The 19,236-nt window shown below is 47.9% G+C and overlaps 1 protein-coding gene across 1 annotated transcript in view; it reads right to left on the reverse strand.

Moving 5' to 3' along the window:
• LOC146200614 (ATP-binding cassette sub-family C member 4-like) overlaps positions 1-19,236 on the reverse strand; it is a 93,834-nt gene that overhangs the window by 33,560 nt on the left and 41,038 nt on the right. The window contains exons 11-16 of the mRNA XM_084595575.1: positions 19,025-19,216; positions 17,868-17,962; positions 17,498-17,584; positions 12,072-12,168; positions 11,442-11,729; positions 9,319-9,524 (exon numbers count right to left, since the gene is read on the reverse strand). Of these exons, the coding sequence (XP_084451701.1) occupies positions 9,319-9,524; positions 11,442-11,729; positions 12,072-12,168; positions 17,498-17,584; positions 17,868-17,962; positions 19,025-19,216 (965 nt within the window). The remainder of the gene's footprint in view (positions 1-9,318; positions 9,525-11,441; positions 11,730-12,071; positions 12,169-17,497; positions 17,585-17,867; positions 17,963-19,024; positions 19,217-19,236) is intronic.

The raw sequence follows: 19,236 nt of genomic DNA on the forward strand, positions 1-19,236 counted from the left end.
GTGGCCACAGGATTGGAGGAGGTCAGTTTACATCCCCATTCCAAAGAAAGGCAGTGCCAAAGATTGTTTCATCTACCGCACGATCGCGCGTATTTCGCATGCTAGCAAGGTGATGTTGAAAATCCTCCAAGGTAGGCTGCAGCAGTATGTGGATCGGGAGCTTCCGGACGTGCAAGCTGGGTTTCGCAAGGGCAGAGAAACTAGAGACCAGATTGCCAACCTTTGCTGGATCATGGAAAAAGCACGAGAGTTCCAGAAACCCATCTACTTCTGCTTTATTGATTATGCGAAAGCGTTTGACTGCGTAGATCAGAGCAGATTGTGGCAAGTTCTCCAAGAGATAGGAGTTCCAATTCACCTCATCTGTCTCCTCAGGAACATGTATGAAGGGCAAGAGGCCACAGTCAGAACTGGGCACGGTCTTACTGATTGGTTTCCGATTGAGAAAGGAGTGAGACAAGGCTGCATACTGTCCCCTGCCTATTGAACCTATATGCTGAGTGCATCATGGGGAAGGCCGGTCTGGACGAGTCTTCAGCTGGAGTGAAGATTGCTGGAAAACGTATCAACAAACTTAGATATTCGGATGATACCACATTAATAGCAGAAAGTAAAGTGGAACTCAAAATACTTCTGATGCGCGTGCAAGAAGAGAGTGAGACGTTTGGGCTTAAACTGAACATTAAAAAGACAAATATTATGGCTTCTTGCCCTATCAAGTCCTAGACCATCAAGGGACAAGAAGTGGAAGCTGTGACAGATTTTCTCTTCTTGGGCTCCAATATTACCCCGGAAGGAGACTGCAGCCATGAAATTAGGAGACGCCTGCTTCTGGGACAGAGAGCCATGGCTAGCCTTGACCGCCCAGTAAAGAACAGAGAGATTAGTCTGCCAACCAAGATCCGTATAACTCGTGCTATGGTCTTTCCAGTTGTGATGTAAGGATGCGAGAGTTGGACTGTGAAGAAGGCTGACCGCCGAAGAATTGACGCGTTTGAATTGTGGTGCTGGCGGAGACTCTTGAGAATTCCTTGGACTGCCAGAAGATCAAATCAGTCGATAATGTCGACCATAAATCCGGACTGCTCATTGGAGGGTCAAATTCTAAAGTTAAAGCTCAGCTACTTTGGTCATCTGATGAGAAGAGAGGAGTTGCTGGAGAATGCTTTGATGTTGGGAAAGGTTGAGGGTCACCGGAGAAGGGGTAGACAGCGAACGCGATGGTTAGATGGCATCCTCGAGGCTCTGCAGATGAAGGTATGTGATGTTAGGAAGATATTGAGAGACCGGAAAGCGTGGCGTGATATGAAGAAGCCACGGTTCACCTAAAGAATTGCTCAGTGACCGTGGCCGTGTTTTTCTTTCCGAGTCCGTTGAAGCCCTTTTGCAGCAGTGCCACATTGTCCACCGTTCTACCTCGGCCTACCATCCGCAGACAAATGGCATGACGGAACGTTTTAACCGCACCGTGAGAGACATGCTGGCCATGTATATCGCGTCCGACCACTCAAACTGGGACCGGATTCTCCCTTTCGTCACATACGCTTATAATACTGCCATACAAAGCACGTCCGGCTTCTCCCCCTTTTCCTTCTATACGGCCGTAAACCCACCTCAGCTATGGACACGGTAATGCCTTATCCCCCTGACACTTCCGAATCGACCACCATCTCTCAAGCGGCATCATATGCAGAAGAATGTCGCCAGCTGGCCCGGTCATTTACAACCCAGAACCAAGCTTGTCACAAGCAGTTCCTTCGCGCACCGTCTTCTCCAGCTCCTTCATACAGCACAGACTCCCTCGTGTGGTTTTGGGTTCCGCCACCCCCTCCGGCCTCTCTACCAAACTTGCTTCCAATTATTATCGCCCATATCGGGTTATTTGCCAGACCACTCCGGTGAACTACGTTATAGAACCACTTACACCGACACCGGATATGCGTCGCCGCGGGCGTGAAACAGTGCTCGTTGACCGCCTCAAGCCCTGTTACGACCCGCCTGTTGTGTCGGTGCCATGAGTCGGCAGGATGCCTCCTTTTTCTCCCGGGGATAATGTAGTGTCATACCAACGCTCGGTGACTGTCGACAGTGACAAAGACATTAAGCGTATGTTGAAAAGGCGCGTGCTATGAAGAAGGCGGCAGACAGAGAAGAAGACGCAAGAGATTGACGCGCTAGTTAAACGTTCGACCAGAACACCGACCTGAGACCGAACGTACTCTTACAGTATATATATATATATATATATATATATATATATATATATATATATATATATATATATATATATATATATGACATCGCACCCACTTCGATCCTGCTGTACCGACAGACGTTAGTACGGATGCGATTGGTGTTGGCATTGAGGCTATTTTGATTTAGCGCTGCAATGAGCAATAACATTGATTACATACGCCAGCTGTACTTTAGGCAGGCCCGAGCGGAACTATACGGTCACTGAGCAGGAATGTCTAGCAGTGGTACTCGGCATCCAGCGGTTTCGGTCGTACTTACACGGCCGTCCATTCAGCACTGTAACCGACCACACGAGACCCCAAGGTGCTACTGGGACTCAACGTGGAGCGCTTTTGACAACATTCAACATCAAGCCATATCTGTCCACAATCTCAGAACACGCTTCTACCACTACGTCAGGGCGTTTCTGGAGGATCGAACGGCCACTCTACGGATAGGCAAGCACCTCTCGGAGAGCTTCAATCTGGGCGATCAGGGAACGCCACAAGGTTCACTACTTTCACCATTCTTATTTAACTTGGCGACGACAAAGCTTTCTCGCGCACTGGGTGAAATTGCTGATGTGGAGCACACCATATACGCAGACGATGTTACCATCTGGAGCACCGGTGGCAGCGATGCGGAATTGGAAGCTCGCATGCAAGAAGCCATCACGGTTACCGAGACCCATCTTGCCCCAATGGGACTTCGCTGCTCTTCTAGAAAATCCGAGCTACTCATCTACTACCCCCCAAGACCAGGGCGCCCGTCCAACGACTGGCGCCGACACCACACACCATGCTTAGAGTTACACGACAGGGATGGAAAGCTCATACCTACGGTCGACAAAATACGAATGCCAGGATTAATAATCCAAAGCAATGGGTCTAACTGGGCGATGCTCGAGAGCATCACGATAAATATTGCAAACGCGATCCGGATGTTTCGGCGCATCATGAATAGGCACAGGGGACTGAGCGAGGACAACGCCATTCAAATGGTCCACGCTTTTGTACTCTGTCACACCACATACGTGGCTGCAATGCTGAACTGGAAAAAGGAATATCAGAGAAGGCTTGAAGTACACATACGTCGAGCTTTCAAGACAGCGTTGGGGCTCCCCGATAATGCCTCCACTGAACTACCCTTACATCTAGGAGTGCACAATACCCTTGCCGAAATTATCGAGGCACAGCACATGGCAGAGATTTCACGCCTATCAAGCACGAAAGCGGGCAGAGAGATTCTCGTCAAGCTCGGCCTGAACACCATAGCAGAAAGGGACAACGTCCTGCAGTTACTTAAAGTCGTGCGAGAAGCAATCAAAGTGTCCCCCTTCCCAAGAAACGTACACCCGATCCACAATCAAGGAAGAAGGCTCGCCCGCGCCAAAGCGCTCGTTGCGGACGCGGCACAGTTTCCCGACCAGACAGCTTTCGTGGATGCAGCGTACATACCGGGAAAGCATGCCTACTCGTTAGCAGTAGTCCACGGACACGGGCGTACGCGCAACTCACTCACACTTTACACCAAGAAGCCAGAGGTAGCTGAACAAGCAGCGATAGCACTAGCTCTAAAAGACTCGGAGTGCACAACTGTATACAGCGACTCTAGAGCAGCCACTTTCGCTAAAGGCGGGAAAGACAAGACGACGCTACGGATCTTAGTCGGAAGTAACATCACCGATCACTCCATCGTATGGTTCCCGGCCCACATGGGCAGCTTAGGGGGTGGCCTGCGGAATCTCAACGAGATCGCACACGAGGCGGTGCGAGGACTCACCGACCGCGTGCCTTCGGTTTCCCCCGCTACTCCACATATTGAGTACAGAGGTACATTATTCACGTACAACGAGCTCACTAAGCACTTTTACCTAGGCAGACGAGTATTTCCCCTCCCGGATAAGAAATTATCCCGCAGCCAGTCAGTCACGTTACGCTTGCTACAAACAAACTAATACCCAAACCCCTGGCGCATGAAGCACATCGACACAGTCTACGACGGACATGTGTATGAACGGTGCAGTGACTGTGTAGACTTAAACCATATGCTGTGTGGTTGTGCATCGAGCGACGCCTACGCCAAGAACAAGGAACACTGGGACAAAGTGTTAAAAAGTGCTTCACTTCGTGATCAGCTTCGGGCTGTCCAGGAAGCCCGCGCGGCGGCGGAGAGCTTCGAGCTCTCTGTGCCGACGTGGGAGCTCTACAACTGGCGCCTAGCCAAGTGTCCTTCAGGACCCCTATTGTGGGAATAACATTTTACCAAACCAAACCACCACTCTCTCTGCTGGCTTGTCAACCTTCGGGATTCCAATGGTCGTCTCGCACGATGAGACCTTCGTCTCCAGGAGCACACCTTCGACGTGGTGTATAAGAGCAACCGACGCCATACCGACGGAGACTGTCTATTACGTCGTCTGCCCTAGCCACCACTGAGTGCGACGCCCACAACTTCGACGACTACATTACGGCTATGGTTGCAGTTTCCGGACCATAAAGTGTTTAAATCGGAACAGCAAATGTATCCGGGCCTCAAGCATCTCTACAACGCCCCTCGGACCCGTCTGGATACCGGCCGTTTTCGTGTACGTGACGGTGTCTTGTGGAAGAGGTACTATTCGTCAGTGGGCTCGCGTTTACTACTTGAAAGCTCCCCAAAGCCTCTATTCATCTGTTTTGCACGTACTGCACGCCGATCACACTTCTGGTCATCTCGGATCGGCTCGGACGCTCCACCGCGCCCATGAACGCTTTTATTGGCCTAAATTCCGATCGAACATTGACAAATCTGTGGCTGTTGACATTGTGCTCCCGCTCTCACCGCTCCCGCTTGCAATAGCAAGTTGCTCCCGCTTTGCTATTGCATCCGGTGCCCCCTCTCAGCGTGCCTTTGAGCATGTCGGCATCGACCTATTGGGTCCATTTCCAAAATCTTGCTTTGGGAACCACTGGATTGTCATTTGTGCCGATTACCTTACTCACTTCGGCGAAACGGCTGCTATTCCATCAGCTACAGCTCATCAAGTCTCGCTGTTTCTGCTTCGCTCAGTGATCTTACCATGGACCACCGCGGGTGGTGACCGGGGCCGTCTGTTCACGGTGGATGTTGTCAACGAGCTCCTGGGTCTATGTGCGAAGCATTTTCGCCTCTCCCCACCCTACCACTCGCAAACGAACAGTTTGACAAAGCGCATAAATAGGACACACAAACAGCTCCAAGAAATGCTGCGACGAGCGCCGTCGACACATTACATGTGCTCCGGGTGATGTCTGGCTTTGGCGACCGCTACGACGACATGGCCTTCACCAGAAACTGTTGGCCCATTACGATGCACCCTACGTTATTATTACCCGCATCAGTAATGTGACCTACGAGATTGCACGCTTCACTGCGACAGGTCCTGGCTCAAAAAATACCTGAACTATCGCACGTTGCACGCTTCAAGCCCTGCCACCCTCGTGAGACCTGGTACCTCGTCCGGCGGACTTCGTCTGCGCAGGGGAAAATATAACCGACGACAAAGAAGATGATGAGCTATGTGATAGGAAAGAAGAAGTGGTATTGTGGGCGCGCAGAGCAAGGGACGACTGACTGCTGACACGGTGCCCCTGACGTCAGTACATGGCATTTTGCTCGAAGGCCTTCAGCATAACAATTTTATAATACTGATCAGAGCTATTTAACTGAACAGTCGTTGTCAGGCTACGATATGTGAGGCTTTGATGGCAGAGCCCGGCGAACTCAATCCTGGCAAGGATTTTTTCGATAGCAGTAAATATGCGGCGCAGCATATGTACTGATCAGGGTACATCGACACGTCACCATTCAGAGCTCAGAAATTTTAGAAATGATAGTCATTCAGGGAGGGTGCGCAACGCTTCAAAGAATAAGCTGTCCGATACAATCTTTCTGGCGATCTGACTGGATGAGGAAAGGAAACTATGCTCAGGCAATTTGTGTGTCTTCCGAGTACAGCAGACATGGCTTCTCTCGGTAATTCACTGGAACAGGCATGCAAAGCCAGAGGAGAGAAACGTAATGTCCACATTATTCGCATGACTGGCTAGATTTCTTAAAGCGGGACAACTGCCGAACATTGCTCAGTTAAGAACAAGCAGAGTTTTTGTGTTTATCCCAGACAGGTCAGGAGAAAATTAAATAAAAAAATAATTTATCTAGTTCGCGGCAGTTGGTAGCAGTGTAGCAAATAAGGCGCATACTACGCACTCCTCTGCGGCTGGATGAGGTTGGAACGCCTTTGGGTGCATAAAGCTACAGCTCTGTCACTCGCGGAATCCTGCTATCATTCTCATGGCAGACAAGTGTATAATGCAGAGTGTTTCACGATCCCGGGCGTGGCGCAATTGGTAAGGCGCTGGGTTCCGAGCTGGCTGGGTATCCAAGGGATGGAGGCTCGATTCCCGGTGGGGACAAGATTCATTATTTTTATTTTTAACTCTCGCTCTCGAAAGCGTGACACCTCTGCTGACAACTTTCGCCCAGAGCCTTCCCAGTAGCGAAGTCCTCTCTGCACCAGCTGAGGAGTACGTGGCGGCAAGTCCGCTTCCGGACTGCAGGGACTTTCAACGGCACCACAGTGAATGTTCAGCGCTGCTCTGGAGCCTCAGCATTGCCACTGCGCTGCTGTTGCTTGGGTCAGTATTAGTCACCGGCTTCGTCACAGCTACGCTTTTCGTCTCCACCAGCGCCTCTCCACTAAAGGTCCATGGCCACTCATGCGGAGCGCAGGGCGGCAGCGAGTACCACACCTTCTGTGTACAACAGCGCGAGCTTCCGGAGCGCCGCCGCGGCCGCACCTGCTCAGTGTTCAGGGTTGTCGACCTTGCGACTCCACAGCGTCCGTGAAATACGCGCGTCTCCTGCGGCCATCAACGCGACCCCTGCGACGACCTCTACGCGTACTTATGCGAGAACTGGGTGCGGGCACGTCCGCTGGCTCCAGGAGTAGAAAGGCTCTCCGCAGACACAGACCTGGTGGAGGCCTACACCGAGCTGCTTGCCTTGGGGATGCGCGACAACGCGACCAGATTTCCGCCGCTACTCTTCCTCATCGACAATTGCCTGCACCCGCAGCCGAACCTCTTCCACTGCCTCCGGGCCACGTTCCTCGATGCCATTCGGCTGCGATCATGAATGGCCATGCCCAGGGCGATGGCCAAGCCGGACAGGGACAATCATACGTTGGCTTCCTACGACTCCTGCAGAGACTGCGCCACCAGACGCAGCCTGAAGTCGGTGAGCGTGCAAAAGGGCCGCGAGGAGTTCGGAGTCCCGAGACCGGAAGACGGCGACGTCGGGGACTGGGTGCCCAGCGGCCGACTCATGGTCAGCGGGCTGGCGTTGCCGGGGAACGCCATCGCCACCGCCGCCACCACCGACTCCTCGTCTTCATCAAGTTCCAACTACAATACTTCCTCGCGCTATGCATTGTACATCGTCGTCATCATCAGTTTTCATCTCCGCCGCTCTTTCATCCACCAGGTGGCGCGTTAAATCTGCCGCTGACAACTTTGCCTAAAACGCCGTGAACATTGTCATGAAAAAATAACACAACATTCGAACAGTGTTGTGGCTGAATTTCACACCCGCGCAAGAACGAACAGACCAGCTTGGCGGTCCCAGGCACTTGAGTACTACCCCCGAGATAATGCTTGATACTCATGTTCGGCAGTGTCGAACGGCTTCAGTTTTGGGGGGAAAGGAAGGCGCAGTATCAGTCTCACTTTTGGGTTTACGCCTGTACTTAGCTAAAGGTCGCACCACCTATTTATCTCGCGAAGTTTTCAATATTTCCAAACATTAAACGGCGCACAAAATCTGCACGGTGGTGAGATTAGACCTGGAGTCTTCAATTCACAGCCCAACGACTAGCACCTGCTATGGTTTTTCCAAAACTCAGCGAAGCACCGCGCTGTGCTCATGCTTATGAAAGGTGAAAGGCGGGTGACGTGGTTAGTGGCAATCGCTGTGCAAAGCGAGAGCACGATGGCGAGCCAGCGGCGAGTCACGTGGTCAGGCGCACGTGCTGAGCGAGCGAGTTACGCGGTTATGAGAATGCTTTCAAGCTCACTGGGGCGGAACGAGATGAGCTTGAGCAATGGATGCCAGAAGAACTTCCGCTCCAAAAACACGTGGTACATCCCAGATATATATATATATATATATATATATATATATATATATATATATATATATATATATATATATATATATATATATATATATATATATACATACATACATATAGTAAATAGGGTTCCCTCTTTCTTTTTCTCGTGTGTGCGATGCTTCTGGCGCCTTGAATCCTTAAAATGAACCACTGCCAATTCGCCCAGCTGGAAGTCATTGCATGTATCCAACCAGCCCAAATCATTCAGTTTCTCAATATTGTTGTTATCGTTGCGATTGCAGGAAGAAACGAAAATACACGGGCCTGCCACTGGCTCTGTCGTTGAGCCACCTTCGCTGCCTCGTGCGGACAGAGACGAAAGTACAGAAGGAAAGAAAAAGAACAGAGAAAAGCGCGGGTCGCAACAGCCCCTTCTGCCCTTCCAACTGCCGTCTCTCGATATTACATGAAGTGAAATGTGGTGCCACGTGCACCCGGTCAGGTTCTTGAGGAGCCCTTCGTTTACAGCGGAAGTGAACGCAAGATTACGTTTTGTATTTCTCCTGGCTAATATCCATCAAAAATGTGTGTTCTGCCTAGCAGTTGGTAGGTACGCCGCAATTCTCTCTTTCACTAAACCTGCTTTTATAAAGTTAGTGCATGTGAAAGTTCCGTGTTATGCTATTGGCGGTATTTCTTTGAGATTTGCCTCGAGAAGACTTGTATTCTTGAAACTGAGTCTCCGTTTCACTCCCAGCTAACCTATATATGAAACCTCATCTTTGCGGTATTCGTGTATCTCTCTATGGAAGATAAACCAACACATATTTTTTTCATGTGCGTGAAGCACACTTACGGTACAATGCGCCTTAAAACAAAGAACGACAGAAGTGTGCGGGGAAGGCAGATCCTCCAAACCACAGCTAGGACAAAAAGTCCATCACGCCTACCAGTATGTGAGCCAGAAGTCGCTGCCGTTGAAGATGGCCTGCGCCAGGATGCTGCTGACGAAGAGCAGCGGCATGAGGAAAGGCCCTGCGCCTGCACGCATGTAGTTCCAATAGACGTGGCCCTTCACCGAACCCGTACTGCGGGTCTCCTCGGCTTCCACGGGCTGCTTTGCCGCCGCTTCACCGCCTTTCAGGTCAGACAGGCTCTGCGCCACGGAAAATCACCTCCGGCTGACGTTTCAACAAAGAAACCATTATCCTGTATGAACTGCGTGCCTTAGCGCTAGTCCTTTTCTACTTTGTGTTCCGTTTTAATTCCATGGCCATAACGGCTTCATGTTGAAAAAATATGTCCATCGGTTTTTTGAAGCCCAGGTACGCAGGTGAAAATGTGGAGCGAGAAACTTCTCTCTTCGAGAGAAAGAATTCTCATGAAGTTTGGGAGGCGATGGATGATGGGTGCATGGGGGTGGGTAAAGTGCGTCAAAAAATTATTGACGGATTGGATCACCCTCGCACTGTCTTAACGCGGCATCATCAGGAGCTGCTTAATCTAGGAGAACACTAATGCTAACGCATAATCTACTATATCCTGAGCATTGATCGCCTATACATCTATTATTTGTTTCCACTTTCTCAGTATTATTAATATCTGTCCGTGATGTCACTTCGACAGAGTAAAGTTGATTTCTTTATAAAACAGCGCAAGGACACAGGACTAAGAAGGAAAGACATGCACGGCGCTAAATTTGCCACTGCGCGGTTATTGGAAAAAAAACACTTTCTTATAACGAGGCATGAAGCATGCGCTTTTGTGCCTTGTCAGAAATGCACTTGTATCGTGACTAAAAAGACTCATGCCCCGCCGGGGTGGCGCGGGATCGAATCCTGGCCTCGGCAGCCGCTTTTCGCTGGAGGCAAAAAGCAAGGCGCCCGTGTGCTGTGCGATGTCAGCGCACGTTAAAGAACCCCAGGCGGTCGAAATTTCCGGAGTCCTCCACTACGGCGTCTCTCATAGCCTGAGTCGCTTTGGGACCCACAAACCAACCAAACAAACCAACCAACTAAAAAGACATATCAGCACGTGCGATCATTGTCGTTCCCCCCTGTTTAGCCTGTCCATTTCCTTAGAAAATGCATAACCAAGTCACCCTAGCTGCCATTCTAATAGAGTAAAGTCAATGGGGCTGAAAGGTGGGGCTGAAACGTGGAGGCTAACCAAGAGGGTTCTACTTAAGTTCAGGACAACCCAGAGGGCTATGGAACAAAAAATGGTAGGGGTAACATTAGGAGACAGGAAGCGTGCAGAGTGGGTCAGAGAAATAACTCAAATTAACGACATTCTAATAGAAATTAAGAAGAAGAAATGGGCATGGGTGGGACACGTAGTGCAAAGAGAGGATAACCGATGGTCGCTTAGGGTAACAAACTGGATTTCAAGGGAAGGAAAGCGTAGCTGGGGGCGGCAGAAAATTAGGTGGGCGGATGAGGTTAAGAAGTTCGCAGGGGGCAAGTGGATGCAGCTAGCACAGACCCGGGTTAACTGGAGAAATATGGGAGAGGCCTTCGCCCAGCAGTGGGTATAGCCAGGCTGATGATGATGATGATGATGATGATGATGATGATGATGATGATGCATTTTCTCAAGGCCTGCGGATACTCTCAAAATTATTGTGGCTTCGCACCCCAAAAATGGAATGGATGTTTTTGGCTAGCAAGTATATTTAAGCGATAGTCTGGAAATATAGACTAGTGTCATACTTAGGCTCGGTGCTTTCTTAATTTTTGTCTGGCACGTGTCCAATGCAGCAGCGGAAAAAATGATGTGTCCCCGCACCCATATCAGTCTTCGTATTTCTTACTTTCTTAGTCTAGCCTTTGAAACTATATAGCGCTTTTCATTCTACTCGACAGTGTAATGTTGTGCTTGCTTATTTATCACGCCGAAGTGCTCACACATGTATGCATCAGCACGCTCCGTCCCACGCCTTCCACCATCGGTCACTTTCACGAAGCGACAGTTCGATCACTTTGTGCAATACAAGTTAATCGTAGGTTCCTCCTCATCCCTTAGCTCCTTTTGTGCGCTTTTCCTTCCTCTTGCGCGGCTCTTTTCACCTCACCTGGTAAATATCCGAGAGCGCGTCGTCGTATGATCCGGCCAGCGATAGGTTGGACTCGTAGAAGGCACCCGGCGAAGGGGCGTCAAGCGTTTCGCTTCCCACGGGTGCCGCATATACGTCTTCCACTAGGGGGCTTCCGTCGAACGGGTCGACGCCATGCGATCCTCGCCGGGACTCGAGCACGGCATCAGCATTCGCCGGCAGCACAGGCTTCTCCTCGAGCAGCGAGACGAAGTCGATGCCCGCGTTCATCAACTGCCGGTAGCTACCAAGGCCCAGCATCTTGCCCTGGGCGCACGTTCAAAACAAACACGCCGAGGAAACGGTAGGCTGAGGAGACACTGACATTCAAGCGAGCGTCAAAATACTTCAGAGGAAGTAAACCTAGCCACTTATCGATTAAATATTTCAGGCGTTGATACAGCACAGCTAAGTTAAGGTGCCTCTGCGCTGTCTATAGTTCCCTGTCAAGCACAGAGGCGTAAGCAATATTTTTTTTTGTCCAAAGGTAAGAGACATATAAGCTACAACTCATAAATGCCAAAGATTTCCTGTTCCCTGTCATATCTAGTCCACTACTATGACCAAAGTCATTGTGCCCAGTCCAAGACAAAATAGTGAATGCGTTACCTCTTTGAGGACAAGTATGTGGTTCGCAGACTTCAGGAACTGCAGTTGGTGCGTGCACAGAATAACAATCTTGTTCTTCAGGTAACCCCGGATGCATCTGCGACAGAGAATATATTTTTGACACGCGTAGTTTTATGGTCCAAAGAGTAGATCTACCCACTGGAATAGTGGTACCACTGTTCCAGTGTACCACTGACAGGCTTTCGGCATCGGTTAGCGTTTGGTTCTCGAGAAAGTAGCACACAGCTATTAACTTCTAGAAATGCATCACAGCAGCTATAGATAGTGCATCCTCTCCGAATGCCTAATTCTGACATCGAACAGGCTAGACATGCATCACCCTACCTTTAATTTTTCGGCTAAGTTACGATACGGGTCGATTGCTTCATACTAAACTGGCTACCGAGCACAAATTCATCCTATTTTCCTCTTTGTAAAAATCAGGGTTGTGAATTTTTTTCCCGCATATTGATGTTCCTCCGGATGGAAAAGAGGCATCAATTGCTGAGAACATTGTTTGTTCGAAACTTTCTACGCGCCACTACGTCAAAACTTGTCATATATCTTATGAAAAAGTATACAACATTCCACACTTCAAAGAGAATAGTGGTAAAGCTTAGCTTAGCCTCTGGGATTCGTAAGAGTACAAATTCGGAGGAAATTTTAAGCGTGCGATCCGTAGCGTTAAAGGGTTTCTTCTGCGGCATAGCAGAAGAAACCTTTTCTTGGCATTCCACTTCACAAAAATCGACACTGTTGTATGTGTTTTCTTATTTATTTACCGCAAGATGCCCTTTGATCAAGTCGAACGGAAGTACACGGCTTATCGAGATGCGGCATCCCTTACAAAAATGCATGTAGGGTTTCTATAGAAATTCGAAAGCGTTGTGTCAATACACGCTGTTGAAAGTCTGTTGATAATCGGCAACATCTTGGATGATGCAGTGTTGACCTCTTGTTGAGCGCTTATGAAATAGTGGCCCATGTGTTTCTTAAGAGCGCTTTTGGAATTCGCGCAACTGAAATTTTGTTGATTTCAGGCTCAAATGCTTCAGAAACTCTGCAAGTGACGCTTTTTGATTTTCTGCTACCTTTCCACTCCTGAACAACAGAAAATAGTACACGACCATCGGTTTGCCAGGAGCAGACACGGGGTGATTTTCATTAATGCAAAAGTAGTACAGTACATCTCCTAGCTGCGATAAGTCACCACATTCTATGTTCTGCCCGACCAGTCAACAATCCTGTCTGATCAGTGCTGGTTAATGATAAGCATAGTGAGGCATAAAAGAACAAAACAGATCTTGATCTTTTAAGCCCCATTATACTTACTCACTCATTAACCTACACTAAACTGACTAAATTGTTGATTGATCGAGCAGAACATAGAATGTGTTGACTGACCGCAGCAAGGATATGTGCTGTTCTACTTTTGCATTAATGTAAACCACCTCGTGCCTGCTCCTGGCTAACCGTTGATCACGCAGCATTTTCTGTTAATCCGCAGCGGAAAGGGAACACAGAATAAAAAATGCGCGCTAATGAGAAAGAAAAAATATGCATCTTTGGTGAACCCATAACATGAGCTGGGTTGTTTATTTGCTTTATTTCAATTCATGTGCAAGGTATGACGCCAGGCTATTCTTTGCGTAAAACGCTGATACGTCCGGGAACTCCTCGCATGTGATGCTGAAATAAACAATATAAATCATAATTAAGTTGCGGTATATACTAACTTAAAAATAGAGGAAAGGCATTTGTGCGCTGCTCCACGTCATAGCTCAAGAAATTTCTTGTCTAAAATGAGTTGTTACTGTCTTTCACTGCTTAGACGGCATCGACCGCCGCTTCCACAGCTCGGCAGCACTACCACATCGTTCATTTCTCCCTGATAAACAATATATGCTGCCGTCAAAGATCCTATTGTGAATATAAATAGCAAAGTGCAAGTCACAAGCATTACTACCCAGAAAACTTGAAGCAGAATTACCAACTATAGGCACCAAAATGAGTGGAAACAAAAACAAACACTGCAAAAATGGTGGAGCTGCACAGATTCAATAATCCACAATGTGTGACAGAGGCATATTATGATCTCGATAATGTGTCCGTCTCAGCGCGAGTAGCGTATCGAAAGAGTACAGCACTGTGCCGAACAATCCGTCAGAAACGGTCACCTTGTAAAAGAAAGAAAATGTCGCCATCCCAACTGGCGTTCCATCGGCCCCAGCGTCCGCGTTAGAGACAAGCCTGGTTCTCTCTCTCTCCCTCCTTTTTTCCGACGAGGCTGGCTTGCCTGCTAGAAATATTTACATGCTCGCTTCCCCTTGTAGCACACACTGTACAAGACTGGCACAAACACGAATAGGAAAAAGTAAAACTCTCACCAAAGTGCAGACGCTCCCTCCGCCCGTGCCGGCTTTTCGCCCAGAATCCAAAACGCCTGCGACTGTTGAACTTCTTAAACACGTCCTCCTTGCGCAGAAGCTGCCACCCAAGAGCGGATTCCTCCGAAGACTTAAATGCGTACGTTCGCGCTCAAATTTGAACAAAACGATCTTCGTGATAATCACCAGCGAAAAACCTACATACGGTGCTTCGCTCACAGTGCAAGATGCGACCACGGTGGCGGGAAAACGCCAACTGAACTGGCACATCGCCGCACTCAGCGTACCCGCGTCTGCGTGCAAAGAAAACGGCGCGCAGAAGAACAGCTTCGGTGAAAAGGGGGAGCCGCCGCCCCCGCTGCGCGAGCTATGCTGCAGCCAAGGTCATCTCCGTGAAGACAAACCACGGAGAAGGCAGAGAGCAGAGACCCAGAGGGAGCAACCCCTCCCCCCCTCCCCCTTTTTCCCCCCAGCCGACAGGAAGTAACTCTCGACCCTCCGGACATGCTGGCGCCGTTCGCGGCACGGGGGAAAGATGGGTGTGGACAGTAGCAAGGCAGTGGCCGAATGCTTCTTTGAAAAGACGAGTCGCGGATAGAAGACGCGTGTAATCCTATTTTTTTTTTCTTTTTATTTCATACGCGAATGTTTTTGCTATGCGTGTTAACTCTATAGTATGCGTGGGATCAATCCGTCATTATTAGAACCCCTCAATGTTTAAAGTGACTTCATTTTAGCATGGTGTCCACTTTAAGAAAGGAAGGAAAAGAAAAAAATAACAGTTAAATTCTCCAAAGACATACAGGATTCCAATACAGACTGCACCTCATTTTGCGGCAAAAGCTACGGGCAAAAATACCTAGGCTTGGGCAGAATGTCAGACCCTGAAGCATATATATAGTGAACTTTGCAACTGGTTTAAAAAAGCTCTGTCCTGCCCTACATGGTAGGTACAATCTAGGATCCTGTTTGTTAGTATGATGACTCACTGAACTTGTTTTATGATAAATATAAAATATGTCCTACCACTAAAGTTACCTTCTGCGACATACAGAAGCTGATTCATTACGGATTCTGACTGACATTCAACGATGTATTTGCATTATTAGTGGAGGCTTTGCCATCATGAAGTTTTTAGGGCATATTTTCACTGTGTTGCGAAGCTTGAGCTAAGTGTGCACCGTTAATATGTACTTTTATATAACATGAACGAGCACGAAACTGCATGCTGCTCTTATATTTCCCTTTGCAGAATGTGGCCAATAGTTGATTACAAGTGAGACCAAAAATTCATAACGAAATTGTCACATCATGTTCTTATCATTTGTGCCTAAAACTACTTAAAAACATGGGTCAGCTTGAACAGTACACGCTAATTGTTCGTGAACGTTGAAAACTGACAACAAAAAGCACATAGAAAAAATAGCACAAAAAGTCTATTGCGTAGAACACAATGAAAATTCTGTGGGCCCTGTAAAGATTGCACTCAGCTGGGGTTGAATGTCTATCGAAATTCAATAAATTCAAAAGGCGGTCAATAGTCCAACAATAGAGTTTCAAAACTCATTTTTGTAAGGGATGGATAAGTAAGACCAAGAGCCTATCAGTATTGCAGAACTTGCATGTAATAAAGGACGAATGCCTGGTTGGCCTAGCGTGTCGGACCGATGACCAAAAGGTCTCGGGTTCGATTTCCAACCCCACACTTTTTCCTTCCAAGCCAGCGCAATTCAATTTATATTCTTACATTCCACATTCACTGTTCAGTCATACTGCGATCTTATAACAACACCTTATGTTACATTTTAAACTATTTCAGTTCCGTGCGACGTCCCTCCGTCGTGATTCTCTCTACCAGTCCTAATTTTCTTCAGACGCCGCCGGGTTCTTCGCTGAACCGGAGCCTTAAGTTGTAACGCTAAAAAATGTCTCATTTTGAAGGTAGCGCGAAAAACGAGGACCAAGAGTAGAAGGACACAACACGAGCGCTTCGTGTTGTGTCCTTCTACTCTTGGTCCTCGTTTTTCGCGCTACCTTCAAAATGAACCAGATTCAACTCGCCCAACTTTCAACCTTACTAAAAAATGTCGACGCACTGCAATCTACCTGAGAAATCGACCGGTAATGTCGACACATGTATTTACTTTTTTGCTTTTTGCCTTGCGACAGCTCCGTTTTCAGAATTTGCCTTTTGTATTGGGGCAACCAATCGGTACGAACCCTCGCAACTTCGGCTCAGCGCTCCTTCATTACCAATGGAAAAGCGCAAGGAGGAGATGTACATAAAATGGAGTAGTCAGTCCTGTCTCGTCCATCCGGTGTTTTTCGTTGATATTAAACCTTTGCTCCTTCATTTCGAGTAGAAAGCGTTCTCACACTTGCCTTTTTGAACAGCTTGCGTAGGTTGCGTTGAATGTACAACTGACCCTAAAGACAACGCTCAAGGCTGAACCGTTCGAAGAAAGCCCATCAAGCTAGACCATGAATAGCGTCGTTCATGTAAGCTGTCTGTGCCCCCTTTTTTTTCGAGGACGTTTAATTGCTGCTGCAGATTGACAGCAAGAAGCAGAAACATGCAGCGCAGAATGTCGTTTCTTTATTCTTTGTTCGTATGCAGACACAGGCGCCTTATTTGGATTAAGATCACAAGGTATTGATTTTCGTTTTATTTCTTCTCTTGAAGTTCCCTCAACAAAGCCGTAAGAGAACAGGCCGTAATAGAATGCGGCTAGAAGGCCATGAACGCACGCTATTATTGCCGGTATTATTCCTCTCAGTTCTTAATAATCCACACCTTTTTGCTAAGTACGATATATTGAATGAAAAAGTACTGACAAGCTTCATAATCTAACCGGCGCCCATGCTGCCTTTGATAAGACCACTGGTACGTGTAATAAAGAAATATAAATTATTAACTTTAGGGTTGTCATCATAACATGAAACCTACAATTCCAGAAGTACTGCTGTGCTATTTAATTCAGCCTCTTATCGTAAATCGTTAAGCAACATCTATCCTCGACGGAAGCCAGTTTGACTCACACTTCGAACAGGTGCTTTGCGACGGCAGTGTCGACCGCGCTCAGGGGATCGTCCAGCAGGTAGATATCCGCATCGTAGTACAGCGCCCTGAGGGAAGAGCGGGTTTGAGTTAAAAATGCACTTAGCCTCTTATTGACGGGAGCAGTATTTCAGCGCATCACATTTCTCTGCCTCTGGAACGGCATCTGCTCGACGTTTAGTGGCGTGATTGAAGCTCCGTCTCTTCATCTCATTTCATAGGAAATGCAGCAAGCTTTACGTGCCATACCATGTTTAGCTTACGATTGTACTGCGTAGCATATAATTTAAAATATATAGCAAAATGTTATTAATACGGAAATTCAGATGTGTCATTATAACACGTTTGTACCTTGCAAGGTTAACCCTTGCTTTCTGGCCTCCGCTGAGAGAGACCCCTTTGTCGCCGACCAGGGTGCGGTCTCCGTACGGAAGCAAAGTCAGATCCTGCGCATGAGAAAGGTGATATATGAGACATAGTGAGACATACATGAAGATATTCAAATGAGACATACACGGTCCGCCATAACCTTACTGGCACTTAGAGTTTTTATGTCGTGGAGTACTTGGCCCCCGCACCCTTCTGAGTCGGCATATCCTGATATTACCAACACTAACGGGGATGGCTCTATAGCAATACAGTTATTTTCTATGGAAAATTGATATGCATAGGGAACACTGAAGGTGAGATCCGAAGCGAACAGTAGATTTCGATTAATATTTTTTCTAGTAATTTCACTCGAATACCTAATTCAGCTTGATTTATCCCGTATTCGAGTATAGACAGGAACATTAATTTGGCAGCAGGTGATGTAAAACTCGACTCTAATGACTAATATCACAACTCAAGTATTGTTTCCAAATATAATCGGACATTCCAAGCACCAAAACAAACTTCTGCAAGAAAAAGGAATTCACATGGAAGGTATTAGTAATGATTTAACATGTCATGGTGCGGTTTTCATTTTTACTTCGGGCACTAGACAAAAGACAAAATGGTGTTTCAGAGAGTGAAGAAATTGGGTTCATGATTTCTCAACAATTCCCCTCGGCACTGAATTTCACTCTGCGCTCACGTCTAGTGAAACGAATTTCGCTTCTTGTTCTCCCGACTGCTCAGGTAGCCACCTGTTAGCAGACTCACGCACTCGTGCTAGAGGAACCTGTCGACGGCTCTCGTTGAATATTCAAAATACAGCAAATACGCTAAACCAAAGTGCTGGTAATCCGCCCTCAGTATACGCAAGATGTTTGGAATTGATCACGCGTCATATTTAAGGCAGACTTTCTTTGTTTCGCCTTTATTGCGAGCAATGGTCCCGTGTGGAAGTTGAAACATTTTTTAATCGTTTCTTTGGTCAGCGCGTTTATTACTTTTTGTGATAGAGCCGTGGTGTAGCGAGTCAGAGTACAGTACTGCGAAAGTAATCTACTCGTGACGTCATTAGCGGCGGCCTAGCAAGACTACCATCATGCACGCACAAAGTAAAAGAGAACACGCGTACGAACCCTCTCCATGGCAGCGGCGTATATAACCTTCCGGTAGCGCTCCTTGTCGTAGGGGCTGTCGAAAACAACGTTGCTTCTCAAGCTGCCCGTGAACATCCAAGGTTCCTGCGAGGCGTAAGCGATGCGGCCCAGTGCCTTGGCACTGCCGCTCGTCAGCCGCAGTTCGCCCAGGATGGCCATCAGCAGCGACGTCTGCGTCAGCCACGGAAACC

Source organism: Amblyomma maculatum, chromosome 2, assembly GCF_055883805.1.
Source record: "Amblyomma maculatum isolate TAMU_Amacu chromosome 2, ASM5588380v1, whole genome shotgun sequence".
NCBI lineage: Eukaryota > Metazoa > Arthropoda > Arachnida > Ixodida > Ixodidae > Amblyomma > Amblyomma maculatum.